Genomic DNA, 17,140 nt, shown 5'->3' with positions numbered 1-17,140 from the left:
GGGTAGAAGTGAACTGAGGATCTCCATTAGCAAAAACACAGAATACTGAATCATGCAAGCTCAGGGGATGGTCCTAGAACTCTGAACCACATATAAAGGAATATTTAGTAAGCTGGAAGGCTTACAGCCAGTGGAAGTTGTAGCAGAAGCAAGAAATCCAGTGCTTTATAATCCAAGGCACTCAGCTGCTCCCTAAGCAGCTATCTTGGGAGAGACTAAACAGGGGAAGGGTCAGAGCAGCCATGGACACCTGACAGAACTATGGAGATAAAGGTGTGGAAATTCTTATTTTTCTATCTGTTCGTTGGCATTTCGCCATCTGTGTACCTCCATTCTGGTGACTAGAGGGGGTGCCTGAAAGAGTGTATACCCCACCTCCACCCTGGAAGGTTCTATTATGCATGCACACAGATCTCCTCAATATTTAAAAGGACAGTTTCCACTTAAAAACCAAACAGCAGTGCAACATGGCCACAGCCAACCCTGAAATTTTTATCACTAGGAAAAAGGCCTGAACAGGGCTTGTGGAGCAGGACAGGTAGATTAAAAAGGAAACAGGCTGAAAATTAAATCCTGAGTTATGTAATAATGACCAACAGTGGCATCTTAAAATTTCTTCAGGAAGAAGAATGAAAAGGGAAGCCCATCTCCTGATCACATCTACCAGGAGGCAATCAGAAAGCATAAAACAACAACAACAAAAAAAACCCAGACACCCATCTAAGTATTATGCCACAGCTAATTACTGAATATGTCCAAAAAATTAGACACAGATGACCATATCAGCACATGTACAGTAATGAGATAAAGTGACTAAGGCAAAAGAACTGGAGATAGACCTACATTCCAAACTGAAAAATGAGCAGGCTTTGGAAATGCCAGAGAAGGAATTCAGAAAAATGATTATAAAACACTTTACATGGAGTTGAGAAAAATAAGGAAGAAGTCAGGAAATTTCTAGAGAAACAATCAAATAAGATAGATACAGCATTGGAAACAATTCAAAACCTACATAAGGAGGTCCAAATGATTAATAATAGAATATCAGAAATGGACAATACACTGAAAGGGCAAAGGAATAGAATGGATGGAAGCCAGAACTAGTGAGCTGGAAGATAAATCTCTTACTAACACTAAGATAGAGAACAAGCAAAAAAAGAATAAAGAAATCTAAAGAAGGTCTAAGATTCATGTTGGACAACATGACAAGGAATAACTTTAGAATTATCAGCATTCTGGAAAGGAAGAATCACACAAGTCCACAGAGGAGATAGTTCAAGAGCTTCTGGAAGAAAATTTCCCTAACATCCTGAAAAGTGAAAAGATAGGCATTCAAACAGCTCAATGAACCCCAGGAAGGATATACCCTAAAAGAAAATCACCAAGACATATAATAATCAAGATAAAAAGAGAATCCTGAAAGCAGCTAGGGAAAAGAGAAGTGTAACATACAAAGGCAAGCAAATCAGATTAAGCTCGGATCTCTCAACAGAAACCATGCAGGCAAGAAGGCAACGGGGAGACATATATAAAAGAAAAAAAAAAAAAAAAAAAAACTGCCAACCAAGAATCCTCTACCCAGCAAAGCTGTCAATCAAATATGATGGTGTAATCAAAACAACCCAGGATAAACAGAAGCTCAGGGATTTTGCCAAAGCCAATGCTGAGCTGAAAAACATCCTAAAGGGGATTCTTTGGACTGATAACCAACAAGAACAGACAACAACTAGAGACTGATGTACGTGGCAGCATCACCCAGAAGTTAAAGAGTTGAGAACAGAATAAAACTATAAGAACAAATTCAGAGGATCTGGGAGGTCAGTCTATGATCAAAACAATTAAAACGTGAAAGAAGGTAGACACATAGGAATAGAGATCCAGGTGGTGAGAAGGTCAGGTAGATTACAGGATAAAATAGACTGTCTTAAATGGAGGGGAAAGTTAATTGAATATAAGGTAACCATAATAGTGGCGTTGGGGTGGGAGGTTTAGGGGGAGGTGGAGGGAGGCAATAGTAGAGCAGCACAAGGTAAGGGCTGACACATGGTAGTTGGGGTGTTGGGGATGGCAATACAAGAAGGGGGAGGAGGTGGAAGAACAAGGTAGGTAGGGGAACACTGAGACAGTTTGCATGGGCTAAATGGGACAGAGGTAAATAGTGAAGCATGCTCAACCTTGGAACAACAGGGCTCTGTGATAAAGGCATCTAGGTATAGTTTGAAGAGGGGAAATATTACTAGGATGCTTGACTGTCTTGTGAATATTGGTTTCCCTTGCCTACTATTGTAAAATAGACACCTGAGTGGGATAGAAAGGAATGTTAGGAAACATGATTACAGAAAGCTTGTAAGCCCATCTTCAAACCTATAACTGATACTGATTGGAATACCTCAAATGGGTTCTAGAACTTGCCCTGTGAAAAAGGCCTCTTGCAGAGGCTTTGCAGTGTATAGGACCCTATGTGGAATCCTGAGTCCCATCCAGAACCTTCTGAGGTGGGACATTCCCACTAGCAAGGACAAGCAGACCAGACTGGAACAGCTACAGTGACAGAAGATACATCGTCAAAGAAAGATCATCAGGAAAAAAACAAAACAAAAAATGGCAGTATTACTGGCAACTACAAGAACAAGAAAGCTGTTCGCTGGGAAGCCATTAGGGCAAGCTAGCAAGTTCCTTCAGGACAGAACCCTCTCTAAGATTGAAACTCAAAAGGAACACATGAGCAGGCACGTAAGCTTGCTGACGACAACATTGGTCGACTGTTGAGTGGAAAAGGGAGAAAGGCAGCAAGGGAGAAATGGGCTGAGTTCAACATGGTCCACTGACTACCATTGACCTGGAAATGAGCAGGAGAAGAGGCAGGGCTGGTTGGTCCAAAGTGCGGTGAGACCTGGTAACACTTGAGCCCATGGACTAGGAGATAGCTTCAGAGGGCTAGAGCTGAGAGTGAAGCATCAGCTGATATGAAATGAAGGGAGATACACAAGAACACCCAAATTTGCAGATAGTACCCATTTGACCTAGCATCAATGGCTTGATAATCAGAACTCAACTAGAGGAAGAATAATTTTTTTTAAATTGATAAAGGAAACAAGGGTAAATTGCTACAATTTGATGAACCTGATCTATACTCATGGAGGTAGTAACTCTAAATACCAATAGAGAGAGAAGGAGTCTTCACACCAAGTGTCAATGCTATCCTCTCTGTACACAGGATAGATAGAGATGGGCAACTCAGACACTGGCTACCTAAAATGGGGGTGGGGGTGGGGTTTGATAAAGGCATGAAGTGACTGGGTTACAAGGTTTTAAGAGGGAATTTAGTTTACGAGTGTGTGTGGGAAGAAAGAGTCCCCACTGAACAGTTTTCATCTTGTCTAGATGGGTCTGGTTAAAAGAGATGGGGATAAGATTTTTATGATTCAATAATAAGCAATTGTTATCATAACTAATTGTGACTGTCACAATTGTAAAGGTAGAAGTTTTGTAAGAAAAGTGGGGGAGCAGTTAATCTTACAGGCCAGAAACAAGGGACCATAGTACCATCAAGGGAGAAGAGCACAAGCAGAATGTGGTACCTTATCCAGATATTCAGCGACACCACAGATGGAGACAAAGATAGGGACATGGAGAGGGAGAGCAGCTGAGAACTCTAGATTCATGGGAAGAGAGGGACTAAGAGATGGTGGCCAGGAGGCAGGCTTACAGAATGTGCCCTTTGGTAGTATAAATTATTATATATGCCTGAGTTTAATAAATAAAATAGATCTGAAGTGAATAGAGAGAAATACTGTTAACTGATGGTACATGGAGGAGATTGTAATCATTGTGATGAAACAAGTTGTATGATTTGTTGAATGTAAAACTGATGATGTGCCCTGTAAACTTTCACTCAATCCACAATAAAACCTTAAAGAAAAATGGTCCATACATTGGAAACATTTATTTTGAAATGGCAGTCAACTATAGTCACAGACTGCATAAGGGGGACTTCAAAAATATATGGAAAATTGCATTAAGCTTTCATTCCGTTTTCCCCTTAATTTTCGAAGTCCCCTCTTGCCAAGCAAATCTGCTTTTTCTTGTCATGTCATGGTTTCTCTGTTTCTTCCAGCATCACTAGTAGCATTTCATATGGGTCCAATGGTGCTCAATTCAAGGTTTATGAAATTGCACCAAACACAATGAAAAATACGCAAGAACCAAAGACCATTTTTTCCTGAGAGACACAGTTTACTGGAGAGAGGAACTGTTCATATGGAAATGAAGTGATAACAGTCACATGGCTTTTTTTTTTTTAATTTGCATATACCCGAGCCCTGGCATTTCTAACCTGAATTGTTCAAGGAGCAACAGTACTCTTATAGGGTATAACATACATATAATATCCTTTTAAGTATACAAAAATAATTCTGATTTTCACAAAATTTAAAACACAGGAATAATTAATTGAAAATATTAAAGATCATCATGACTTTCATTTTTTCCCACTTACTTTTGCCAATCTGGATTAAACTGGTATAGGGGCAATAAGTATGCAAATATAAAAGTCTGGATATAATTAAAAAGCACATATACACTAAATAGTTTTAAGGAACTTCCCTAGTGAGAGCCCATCTGTGCAAGAAACAAATACATATTAAAAATTGCTGTCTGCTTTGAGAATTAAATAAGGATGCTGAAGTATAAAATTACTGCTGGTTTTAGTATAAGATTATTTTATACACTTCTAGGTTCCCCCACTGTTCAAATCACGCCCAAGGAGTAAGGCATTCTTAAGATAAGGTACCACAACCAAGTAGCACCCCCATGAATTAAAATTATAACGTGCGTCCAAGGCATTGAACTCATAGGCAAAGAGTAATTATTGATGCTGGAGATGTAACTGACTTGGCTCTTCTAGTGTTACCGTTGTCTATTTTGACTTTTGTTTATGTTTTACAAACTCCTACCTTTTGCTTCTTGTTTTCTTCTGCAGGGTTAATTATAAAAGGATGCTAAAACAGCCCTTCTATTGTTGCTACTGTTAAGTGCTGGCAAGTCAGTTCTGACTCATAGTGACTCTGTGTAAGGTTTCTGAGGGGCAGCTGGTGGGTTTGAACCACCAACCTTGCAGCTAGCAGAGCAGTGCCTATCCTACAGGGTCACACCAGGACTTCTACTACTGTTGTTAAATGCCATAGAATCAGTTCCAACTTACAGCAGCCCTGTATAGGGTTTCCAAGGAGCAGCTGATAGGTTTGAGCTTCTGACCTTGTGGTTAGCAGTCCAGTGCATATCCAACAGCGCCACACCAGTACCCTTGGTTGGTTATGTACCATGGAGTCAGTTTCGATTCATAGTGACTCTGTATAGGGTTTCCGAGGCTCATCTTTCTCCTGAAGAACAGCTGGTAGTTTCAAACTGCTGACCTTGAGGTTAGCAGCCCAACTCTTAAGCACTCCATTACCAGAGTACTCCTTACATGAGTAGTAGTAAAATGAATCTTTCTGGTTGTAGAATGAGCCAACTCAAAACAATATTAAATTGAGAAGAATTCTGAATATTACTAGACTATTAAAACATATGCTTCTTACAAAAATAGGCTATTGTGATAATAAATCATTCTCATTTTCACCTATCTCTTTCTAAAGGAAAATTGGTTAAGTGTGACACAACATATGGAGATGTTTGGCGGCATGCAATTCACATATGCATGCCTCCCTCTCCGCATCTTTCCATGTGCATTTAACAGCTCAAAGAGAATTTGCAAAGTTGGCTATCAATTAAACAAACAAGTTGTAGACAGGAGGATGATGGTCTCACTAAATTAACTTTTCTTGGTTTGCCAACCCTAGATCTTTGGAGGATAAAATGTTCTGATTACTTTCAGCAAGGCTAAAGATTTGGTGAGAAGGCAAGGCAACAGGGGCTCCTAGACTCAGCTGTCAGTGTTGGTACTGGAGAGACTAGGGCTTCCCATGATACCTTTAAGGAACAGATGTCAAAATCCTAACCGTACCTCATTATCAGTACTCCCAACAGTCCTTTTCACAACAGTGGAGGTTTTGGCAGAGATTCTAGCCAAATCTTGTGCTGATCATTCATTCTGCATTCTGCCTTCCGAAATGCCCTTAGGAGTTCCTATTGGATATGTATCACTTTCTGTCTGAGATTGCTGCAGAGCATTCTGGTGGGCTATTTAAAAGTGTTGCTTTGTGGTGGAACGGGTGGTGGGTAGAATGTGAGAAAAAGCACTGATAATATTACTGTAAGAGAGTTCTCGGCTTCTATGCATAGTAGGAAGGTCTGAGAATGAACAGATCTATATAAGTGGTTTTATCTCAAATGTTAATTGGGTTATTTTTAGCTGTGAATCCTGTTAAACACAAGTGGGAAAATCATTAGCCACACAACTCCAAATTCCTGATTTCATAAAGCAGAGAGCCATCTACCTGATTCAGAGCACCAGGAACTTTGTGCTATTTACAGCACATGATGATTTACTGAGATATTTGAATCATGAACTAATAATAATTTGTTGTTTTTGTTAGGCACTGTGGAGTTGATTTTCAACTGACAGCAACCCCATGTGACAGAATAAAACTGCCTGGTAAGTTTTTCTTACCTATAACTTTTACAAAAGCAGATGACCAGGTCTTTCTCCAGGGATTGCTAGGTAGGTTCAAACTGCTGACATTTTGGTCAGCAATGAAGTGCTTAACCAGTGCATCATCAATTAGCACAATATGTTGAAAACACATTATGCAACATATATCCCAAATCAGAAATGTGAGTCTGTGATAAAACAAGGGCTTTGTTTTATTAGCACCAGCATCTTTTCTTGAGATTATTTTTTTTTTAATTGTTAATAACAAACAGATTTTTTCTCTTCTTCTTTATGGACTGGTGGTGATGGTGGTTGTGTGTTGTGGAGTTGATTCCAATGCTTAGCAATCCTGTATAGGGTTTCCAAGGCTATAAATCTTTATGGGAGCAGAAAGCCTCATCTTTCTCCCAAGAACGGCTGGTAGTTTCAAACTGCTGACCTTGAGGTTAGCAGCCCAACTCATAACCACTACCCTACCAGAGCTCCTTTCTTTATGGACTGTTGTTGTTTTGTCCCGTGGAGTCGGTTCTGACTCATGGCGACCCTGTACAGGGTTTCCGAGGCTATAAATCTTTATGGGAGCAAAAAGCCTCATCTTTCTCCCGTGGAACAGCTGGTAGTTTCAAACTGCTGTCCCTGAGGTTAACAGCCTGATCCATAAACACTACACTACCAGAGCTCTACCTGTTGTTGTTGTGAACTGTCATCAAGTCAGTTTCGACCCACAGTGACCCTGGTTTCTGAGGAGCAGCTGGTGAACTTGAACTGCCAACCTTGCAGTTCAAACAGCTTTGCAGTCAGCGCCTTTTAAAAGATAAGTACCAGCAGGGAACAAAAGCCTGTAAAGCAACCTATGGCATAACAGTTAAAATTGGGAAATTTTAATTACTGTAGTTTTTCTGTAAATCAAGGAGAAAAATCCAATTTTTGTGATTGAACATTTTGGTCCAGCTCATTGACCTCAGTCTGAGTGCCACTGTTCCCATAGTCAATGCTTTAACCATCTGATTTTGCATGACTGCCAGTGCCAGGTACTATATTAGTCATTGAGAATTTAAAGTCGGAAAAGATATGAACCCTGATTAAATGGCATTTAAGACTAAAGAGGAAGGTAGAGAAGTAAATCAATGATTGCTAGTGTGTAAGTTCAATAATGGAGGTATGCGTAGGTTACTATGGCAGCACAGACCGGGAGCTCTAAATAACACAGAAACCATAGGAGAAAAGCTTCCAAAAGGAGGGGACACACTTACTTGAAAGCATAAGTAAAAGCTGCCTCAAGAAAAAAGTACAGTTTAGACAGAGAGAGTAGAAGAGGCAAAGGAATGGGCATTTGACAGGAAGGTATGCTTAAATATGATTGGGACTGTATTCATTTTCTATTGTTGCTATAGCAAGTTACCCCAAATGCAGTGGTTTAAACAACACCTATTTGTTCACTCACAGTTTTATAGGTCTAAAAGAGGCACAGTTTGGCTCAGCTAGTTTTCTGTTCTGGGTCTCCCAAAGCTGAAAACAACACGCCAGCAGGACTACATTCCTTCCTGAGGTAATTGGGGGAAATCCACTTTCAGGTTCATTCAGGTTGCTGGCTGAATTCAGTTCCATGCATGTGTTGAAATGAAGCCTCATTTCTAGGTAGGTTGCAGACTGACGTCATTATCATCATCTAAGAAGCTCTGGTAGCGTAGTAGTTATGATTCAGGCTGCTAACCTCAAGGTCGGCAGTTTGAAACTACCAGCTGTTTCAAGGGAGAAAGATGAGGCTTTCTGCTCCCTTAAGGATTTGCAGTCTCAGAAACCTTGTACAGGGTCGTTATGAGTCAGAACCGACTCAACGATACTTAACAACAACACAGTCTGCCTGCTTTCCTTGGCCACTTCCTCCATCTTCGAAGTCACCAAAGGCAGATTCAGTTCATCTCATTCTTAGAATCTCTTTGACCTCCTCTTGTCTGCTACATCCCCCTGACTCTACCTGACTCTACTGCCTTCTTCTGTTACCTTTTATTTTTAAATGTTTTATTGTGAATTATGTGATAGTTTACATGGGAGAACATTAGCTTTACATTCATACTATCGTATATCATTTCATTGCCATGATTTTACAATCCCCTCCATGCATCATCAACCAACCAAAGGATACACCCTGCAAGCCTGCCCCCTGGTAGTCAGCACTGAGCCTCTCTCCCTCTCTGGGTCTAGAGTCCCCAACCATTCCATCTCTCTATGTAAGGACTCATGTGATTACATTGAAGCCACCTAGATCCAGGCCAGTCTCCCCCTTTGAAGGTCAGTTAATTGGTAGCCTTAATTCCATCTATTAAACACTTTTATAGCAGTACCTAGATTAGTGTTTGGATAACGAGGGGATAAGAATTGGAGAGGAGACACCTTTAGAATTCCATCTACTGCAAGGATGCACACTGTAGGCCTTGCTGAATATAAAGGAAGTAGCCAGGCAATGATTATGTGGAAAATGATGAGAACCTGATAAATGGAGCTATTTGTCTCCAGCTCCCCTCCTTCATGTGCCAACACACCCAGGTAAAAACTATGGGCCTCTCCTTCTCTTCCCATACTACTTGGCTGTATGGTAATTCTTGGAACTTTATTCCTTACCTGGCCTGCCTCTGATCTTATTTTTAAGCCTATTTTTACTCTCACAAAATCATTCTGGGTATTCTCTAGACCTAAAGAACTTACTCTAGTTCTTTAAATAAGTTTTCCCATCAGAGCACAGAACTCTCCAATACTGTCAAGTTAATGATTATATCAAAACAGTGATGTGATAACATTTAGGACAGGCGCTCTGGTGGCTCAGTGATGAAGAATTTGGTTGCTAAATGAAAAGTCAGTGGTTAGCACTCACAAGTCACTCTACTGGAGAAGGATGTGGCTGTCTGCTCCAGTAAAGATTACAGTCTTGGAAGCTCTATGAGGCAGTTCTACTCCATCTTTTTGAGATGATAAGATTTGGAATCAAGTACTCATTTAGTATGTTTAAGCACTTTATATAGTCCTGGTGTGGCACCATAACATAAGCACTCCAACCTCAAGATAAACCAACCTCAAGGTTGGCTTAAACCACAAGGTTGGTGACACAAACCCAACAAGCTGATCCTCAGAAACCCTATACAGGGCTGCTATGATTTAGAACCAAGTAGACAGCACTTAACAACAACAAGTACTTCATAAGCAATCATGACCAGCTTCATATCACCTGAAAACATAAGTATTCCCCAGATTAAAACTACACAAATTAAATTTGCAAAAACTCCAAGAGTAGCTACTCACTAAGATTGAACGCATTCTGGCACACACAACAACAATTACACTGGCATATGTGTTATAACAGAGAATGTCTAAAAAAATTATATGTTTATATATTTATATTTACCAAATTCTGCAGTGTAGCCATTAATAACTATTCTCTCCTGTGAATGGAAAAATAGAAAACCTACTGCTCTCAAGTCAATTTCAATTCATATTGTCCCTAAATTACAGTGTAGAATTGCTCCATACAGTTTCTGATGCTGTATATCTTTATAGAAGCAGACTGCCTCATTTTTCTCCTGAGGAACGTCAGGTGGATTTGAACTGCCGACCTTTTGGTTAACAGCTCAATGCTTAAATCACTACACCACCAGTGCTCCCTTGGGAAAAAGTAGAAATAACAAAAGATTTCATTGTAATTGTCTCTAGCTACGTATTATTGGCAATGCTTAACCTTCATTTTTATGCATTTTTTAATTAACAAAATCCTGCATAATTTTACATCTTTATCTATAAGTATATCTATACCTATGTATATAGCAGACTAGTTGTGGCGCTGTAGGATAAGCACTGAACTGCTAACCACAAGGTCAGTTATTCAAACCGACTAGCCACTCCTTGGAAACCATATACAGGGTCTCTGTGAGTTGTAACTGAGTCGAAGGCATGCATGTATGTTGGTCCTGGTGATGTGCCATGGAGTCGGTTCCGACTCATATCGACCCTGTACAGGGTTTCGAGGCTGTGAATCTTTATGGGAGCAGAAAGCCTCATCTTTCTTCTGCAGAACAGCTGGTAGTTTTGAACTGCTGACCTTGTGGTTCGCAGCCCGATTTGTAACCACTACACTATGTATGTATGTATGGAAAGTAAAAATGAACAAAACAGCTGATGGGTATAATGATATCCATGGTACACTTAAATATGAAAAACAACTTTAACTAAGATTATATATTGGTAGGAAAAGAGACATTTATCTAGAACATTATTTTAGATGAAAATTTGGACTAAAAGATTTTTCTGCTTATGCATTAAATGTGTGTAAGAATGAGGTGTCACTGGTCAACTCGTGTTTTCACTAATTAATACAACCAGGCTAAGAAGTACCCTTCTCCAATTTGCTAAAATTCAGGGCAACTCTAGGCATCTCAAGGTGTCCTGGTGGTTTAGTGGCTAAGCATCTGTGAAGCTAAAAGTCGGTGGTCCAACTCACCAACCATTCTACAGTAGAAAGTTGTGGAAGTCTACTTCTGGAGATAACAGCTTTGAAAACTCTATGGGGTAGTTCTACTCTGTCTTACAGGATCACTATTCGTCAAAATTGGCTTAACAACAGTGAGTTGGGTTTGGTTTCTAGGCACCTCAGAGAGTGTATTTCTGAATTATTTATCAGGTTCTTTTCAGAGACTACGTAATAATTCTGTGATGCCTCAAAACTTTTATGTTTTTAATGAAAAAGGATATGGAGAGCCATTTTTAAATTGTTGTTTTTAAGTGCCTTTGAGATGGTTTCAATCCATAACGATCCAGTATAGGATTTCCAAGGAGCGAACTGCTGACCTTGTGGTTCAAACCAAGCATGCAGTCCTGCACTTATCCTACAGTGCCACATCAGGACTTCTTGTTTTAAAATAGCTGCTTTAAAGTCTTATTTTACAAAACAGAGGAAATGAGCTGTGTGTGGTACAATGAAAAAATAAGCTATTGCTGCCAATGATAATAATGGTGATTGTGGCAGAAATGGTAAAGCGTCCATATCCAAAGAATATGGTTAATTAATAAAACGATGCCCACCTAGAGTAGATACTGAGGTTTAATATGTCAATCAATGAATTGGATAAAGAAATACAGGTTCTATGCTTCAAACTTTCAGGTGACAGGAAGTTGGCAGAGATAAGTAGATTAGATGACAGAAAAAGATCAAACTATATATTAAAAGAATGCAGAAACAGTCTGGATCTTACAAGTTAACATTAAATAAATTGAAATGTGTTTGTTTCATCTATCTAATTTTAAAAGTTGCACTGGGAGAGGAAGGACTTAGTAGTAGCTTATGTGACAAGACATAAAGGTTTAGTTATCAGTACATTCAACAAGAGTCAAGAAATCGATGGGACTATTGGGTACTGAAAAAACAAATGCAACCTTAAGCTGAATAAACAGTATACCTAAAACATAGTAAATATAATTCCTTTCTAGGTTAGTCAGACTATAGCTGGCATAATAATTCTGTTGTGAAAACAGTATTTTAAGAGAAATATACACATTTCTCTTAAATATATATGATGGCTTCAAAAAGTTTGTAGAAAATTTCCATTATCTTTTAATCCTATTTTTCCATGAACTCTTTGAAGTCCCTTTGTGTATATTGCTTTTGTTGTTAAGTGATGTTTAGTTGGTTTTGAGTCATATGAACCCTCTATAGGGTTTCCAAGAAGTAACTGGTGGATTCACACCACCAGCCTTGTGATTCTCAATCCATTGCTTATCCTATTGTTGTTGTTAAGTGCCGTTTAGTCGGTTCTGACTCACAGCAACCTTTTCTAGGGTTTCTGAGGAGCGGATGGTGGGCTTAAACTGCCGACCCTATGTTCAGAGCATTAACAAGCAGCGCCACACCAGGACTCCATTACTTATCCTACAGCGCAATTAAGACTTCTTGAAATCAAGTCAATTGGAAAATGGTTTAAGAAGTTGTAGATGCTTATGTTTTTCTAAATAGAAAGTCCCCTGAGAGGCATGAGTTATTTCCAAGGAGCTCTAGTAGCACAGTGGTTGAGTTGGGCTGCTAACCTCAAGGTCAGCAGTTCAAATCTACCAGTCACTCCACATGAGAAAGCTGAGACTTTCTGCTCCCATAAAGATTTATAGCCTCAGAAATGCTATGCAGGGTCCCTCTGGGTTGGAACCAACTCCACGGCACCACTACCATACCACAATAACTGAAAAGTTGGCAGTTCAAATACACAATGGCACCACAGATTGTTGTTGTGGTTGTTAAGGGCCGTCAAGTCGGTTCCAACTCATAGCTACTCATAGCTACCCTGTAGGATTTCTGAGAAGCAGCTGGTGACCTTGTGGTTTGCAGTCCAGTGCTGTTCCTACAGTGCCACGCCAGAAGTCCATTACAAACCTATGCTGTAACAACAACAACAAACTACGCAGCACAGTTCTGTTCTAGCACACATGGCCCTTTGAATCATAATTAGCTTGATGGCAAAGAGTTGTTTATTGACTCTAAAAATTCTTCAAGTGGAATATCTTGCCATATCGAAGAGGTTTTGGTAAATTCTCACCAGTTAGAACAATAATTACAGAATGAAAGTGCGGGAATAGGGCTTTTGGATCCCGATCCCTAAAAGGAAAAATATCTCATAGTTGCACTTGTCAAGAGCTCAAATGGATTGTTTCATGAGTTAATGAGAGTTCCACCACTGAAGGCACAAACCTTGGTCTAGACAATTCATTGGCAAGGACAGAATGATCATGGAAATTAACACAATAATCATTACCTTCTCCTCCAAACCTGAAAACCTATAATTAATGGTATGATTTGTAATTGTTTTAGTCAATTCAGATGCCAATCAGTCTCAACTTTGTAAGTTGTGAATATTGAATTATTAATAACTTTCTTGAGGCATGATGAATAGGGTGAGACAAAGATGTAAGAAAAAGCAAAAATGTAAAGGGTTTCAGTGGGCGTCTCCACACCTCACCACCATTAATTAAATTTGCAACAATCTGTTTCCCTCTACCTGCAGAGGCACTGCCACAGGCAAATGTAGAACACAAATAAGCTATAAATAAATAAATATTTCAATTACAGGTTAGGCTTGTGATTATGCGTGTGGAACGAGTAAGTTGTTTATAAGATTAAGGTGGTGAAGCTGTAAAGAGATTGCTCATTTTGCATTGAACTTTAAATGAGCTTTTATAGTACATCTTTTGTGTGAAAAGGAAAAGGAAGATGGATGCTCAATATTATTTTGCCCATCTAGCAAAATATGCAGTTTAGAGACCTAAATATTTAGCCTAAAGTAGTCAAGTTTCTTTCTGTTTTAAAGAAATGTTTCCTCCTGATATGGTACATGCTGCATTCTGAATTGAAAGGCCCTGTAAGAAACCAGTGGTTATGAAGCAGGTTGCTAACCTCAGGGTCAGCAGTTCGATACTAACAGCTGTTCCGCAGGAGAAAAATTAGGCTTTCTGCTCCTGTAAAGATTTACAGCCTCAGAAACCTTGTACAGGGTCACTATGAGTCGGAACTGACTCCACAGCACATAACCACCACCAACCATAAGAAACCATTAAGTAATGGCCCTGGACTTTATGCTGGAAATGCCAATTATCTCTCTTTAGTAGTCAGTAGTTGAAGTTGTGTTCACCTGAACTGAGTAGCTGTGATGGCAGATTATCAGCATGAGTTGTATGACTTCCCTAGGCATTTTTTTGCTTACCCACAACGTTACCTCTTAACTCCCTGAGCCAGTCCTCCTTTATACTACATAAATCCTCATTTGCTACTTTCTTATATTCTTAAAGTTATTAACACCTTCTTCCAGTGTTGCTTAATAAAACTTTTGGAGGAAAGCATTTTAATTATCTTGAGATCATTATCCTGTACTCTTTCCATCAGCAGCTGGAATTTCAAAATATTGGAGACATCTCACAATAATGCATTATATGGCACATAGTTAAGTAAAGACCATCAAATTTTAATCTCCATATAAGATTATGCAAAAAGGGAAAACACTGTATATGCCGCAAAGAATTGAAAGTTGGAATTCAAATAAATACTTGTATGCCAATGTTCATTGCAGCTTTAGTCACAAAAGTCAAAAAGTAAAAATGACCCAAATGTACATCAACAGATGGATGGGCTAAAAAAAAGTGATACCCACATGCTCTCATGCATTCACTCACAATATAATATTACTCAGTCACGGTATGATGATGTGAGTATGAAGCTGGACCAAAAGGTCAGCTTGAGCCACAAGGTCTGCAGTTCAAACTCACCAACAACTCCTTGGAAACACAATTCAGAATTGCTATGAGTCAGAACCTACTCAATGGCACTCAACAACAATAAACAAAAATGAATGATGTTCTGATATCTGCTACAGCATGAATGAACTTTGAAAACATTATGCTAAGTGAAATGAGCCAGACACAAAAGGACAAATACTGGATGATCCCATTTATATGAAATATCTAAAATAAGCAAATGAATGGTGACATAAAGTAGATTAGCTGTTCACATGGGCTGGGGCTAGGGAATAGGGAATTAACTGTTTAACTTATGTTTGGGTACAGTTTATGTTTGGGGTGATGAAAATGTTTTGAAAACAAATAGTGATGATTGCATAACATTGTGATTGTGATTAATACCACTGGATTATACACTTAAAATGGCAAAAATGAAAAACTGTATGCTGTGCATATTTATCATAATAAACAAGGGAAATATTTTCTGTTAAATAAACTAGAGCAAAAACGCTGAAAAAAAGTTTCCTGTCAACTCTCTCCTTGAACTATCTTTATTTAGCCCATAAGAAGATTGGTTATGTGACACAAATGTTTGCTAGCATATTAAGTTCTAAACTCTGCACAAAATGATCAAGATCCAAGGATAAACATTCATAGGCTTTTCCTTTGAAGAATTCAAAGTTTAATGGGAAGTACTATGCACCCGATTACTACTTAAAAGAGGCTTACACACTAAAACAATTATGATACCATTTATATGTCTCAAATAAGCAGAGCTATATTATTCATTGGAGTTCTGGGATGGCCCTGTGGGTTAATGTGTCAGACTGCAAAGGCATTTGAACCAGATTTTTGGCAGTTCAAGCTCACCAATAGCTCCTCAGAAACCCTCAATCAGGTAGCTATGGGTCAGATTTGTCAGATTCAAATGGCCAATACCAGTCCATTTCATGTGTTCCTTTTCATTTTTGACTACTTCCAATTTACCTAGATTCATACTTCATACATTCCATGTTCCAATTATTAATGGATGTTTAAAGCTGTTTCCCTTTATTTTAGTTGTGCCCCATCAGCAAATGAAGGTCCCAAGTGCTTTACTTCCACAGGCTTCACTCCATTCACGTCATCACGGTCAATTGTACTTAAAGGAGGCAATTCTTCCCCAGTCACATTTTGAGTGCCTTCCAACCTGAGGGACAATGATATTTTAGGCATAAGTGAGCAGAAATGGATTGGTATTGGCCATTTTGGATCTGACAACCACATGGTTTACTATGCCTGGAATGACAAATTAAAGAGAAATGGTGTTGCATTCATTGTCAAAAAGAACATATCCAGATCAGTCATTGAGGTACAATGCTATCTGTGAAGGATAATATCTGCACCTACAGGAAGACCTGTTAATACCACTATTATTCAAATTTATGCACCAACCACTAAAGCCAACGAGGATTAAATAGAAGAATTCTACCAAATTCTTCAATCTGAAATTGATCAAACATGCAATCAAGATGTATTGATCATTACTAGAGATTGGAATGCAAAGTTTGGGAACAGTGGTTGCAAAATATGGTCTTGGTGATAGAAATGATGCTGGAGATTGCATGAGAGATTTCTGCAATATCAATGATTTGTCCGTTTCAAATACCTTCTTTAGACAGCATAATAGACAACTATACACTTGGATCTCACCAGATGGAATACACAGAAATCAAACTGACACATCTGCAGAAAGAGACAATGGAAAAGCTCTATATCATCAGTCAAAACAAGGCCAGGGGCATATTGAGGAATAGACCATCAATTGCTCATATGCACATTCAAACTGAAGCTAAAGAAAATGAAAACAACTCCATGAGAGACAAAATATGACCTTGAATATATCCCACCTAAATTTAGAGATCTGTTCTTCAGAAGTCCAAAGTGCATTGAAGGAATTGGTAAAGAACAAGGCACCAGGAATTGATGGAATAAAAATTGAAATCTTTAAAGAAAGTGAGGTGGCACAAGAGGCACTCACTCATCTCTGCCAAGAAATTTGGAAGACAACTATCTGGCCGACTGAGTAGAAGAGATCCATATTTGTGCCCATTCCAAAGAGAGGTGACCCAACGAAATGTGGAAATCACCGGACAATGTCTTTGATATATCAAGCGAGTAAAGTTTTGCTAAAGGTAATACAGAAACGGCTACAATCATACTTTGACAGAGAACTTCCAGAGGTTCAAGCTGGATTCAGAAGAGGCCGTGGAACGAGAGATATCATTGCTGATGTCCGATGGATCT

At 39.0% G+C, this 17,140-nt stretch overlaps 1 protein-coding gene across 1 annotated transcript in view; it reads right to left on the bottom strand.

The window, feature by feature from the left end:
• Positions 1-17,140, bottom strand: part of TMEM117 (transmembrane protein 117) — a 763,946-nt gene that overhangs the window by 318,336 nt on the left and 428,470 nt on the right. Inside the window, exon 6 of the mRNA XM_006865317.1 lies at positions 1,339-1,367. Coding sequence (XP_006865379.1) covers positions 1,339-1,367 — 29 coding nt within the window. The remainder of the gene's footprint in view (positions 1-1,338; positions 1,368-17,140) is intronic.

Source organism: Chrysochloris asiatica, unplaced genomic scaffold (assembly GCF_000296735.1).
Source record: "Chrysochloris asiatica unplaced genomic scaffold, ChrAsi1.0 scaffold00077, whole genome shotgun sequence".
Taxonomy (NCBI): domain Eukaryota; kingdom Metazoa; phylum Chordata; class Mammalia; order Afrosoricida; family Chrysochloridae; genus Chrysochloris; species Chrysochloris asiatica.
The sequence above is the reverse complement of the archived record's forward strand: the minus strand, read 5'-3'. Positions and strand labels throughout refer to the sequence as shown.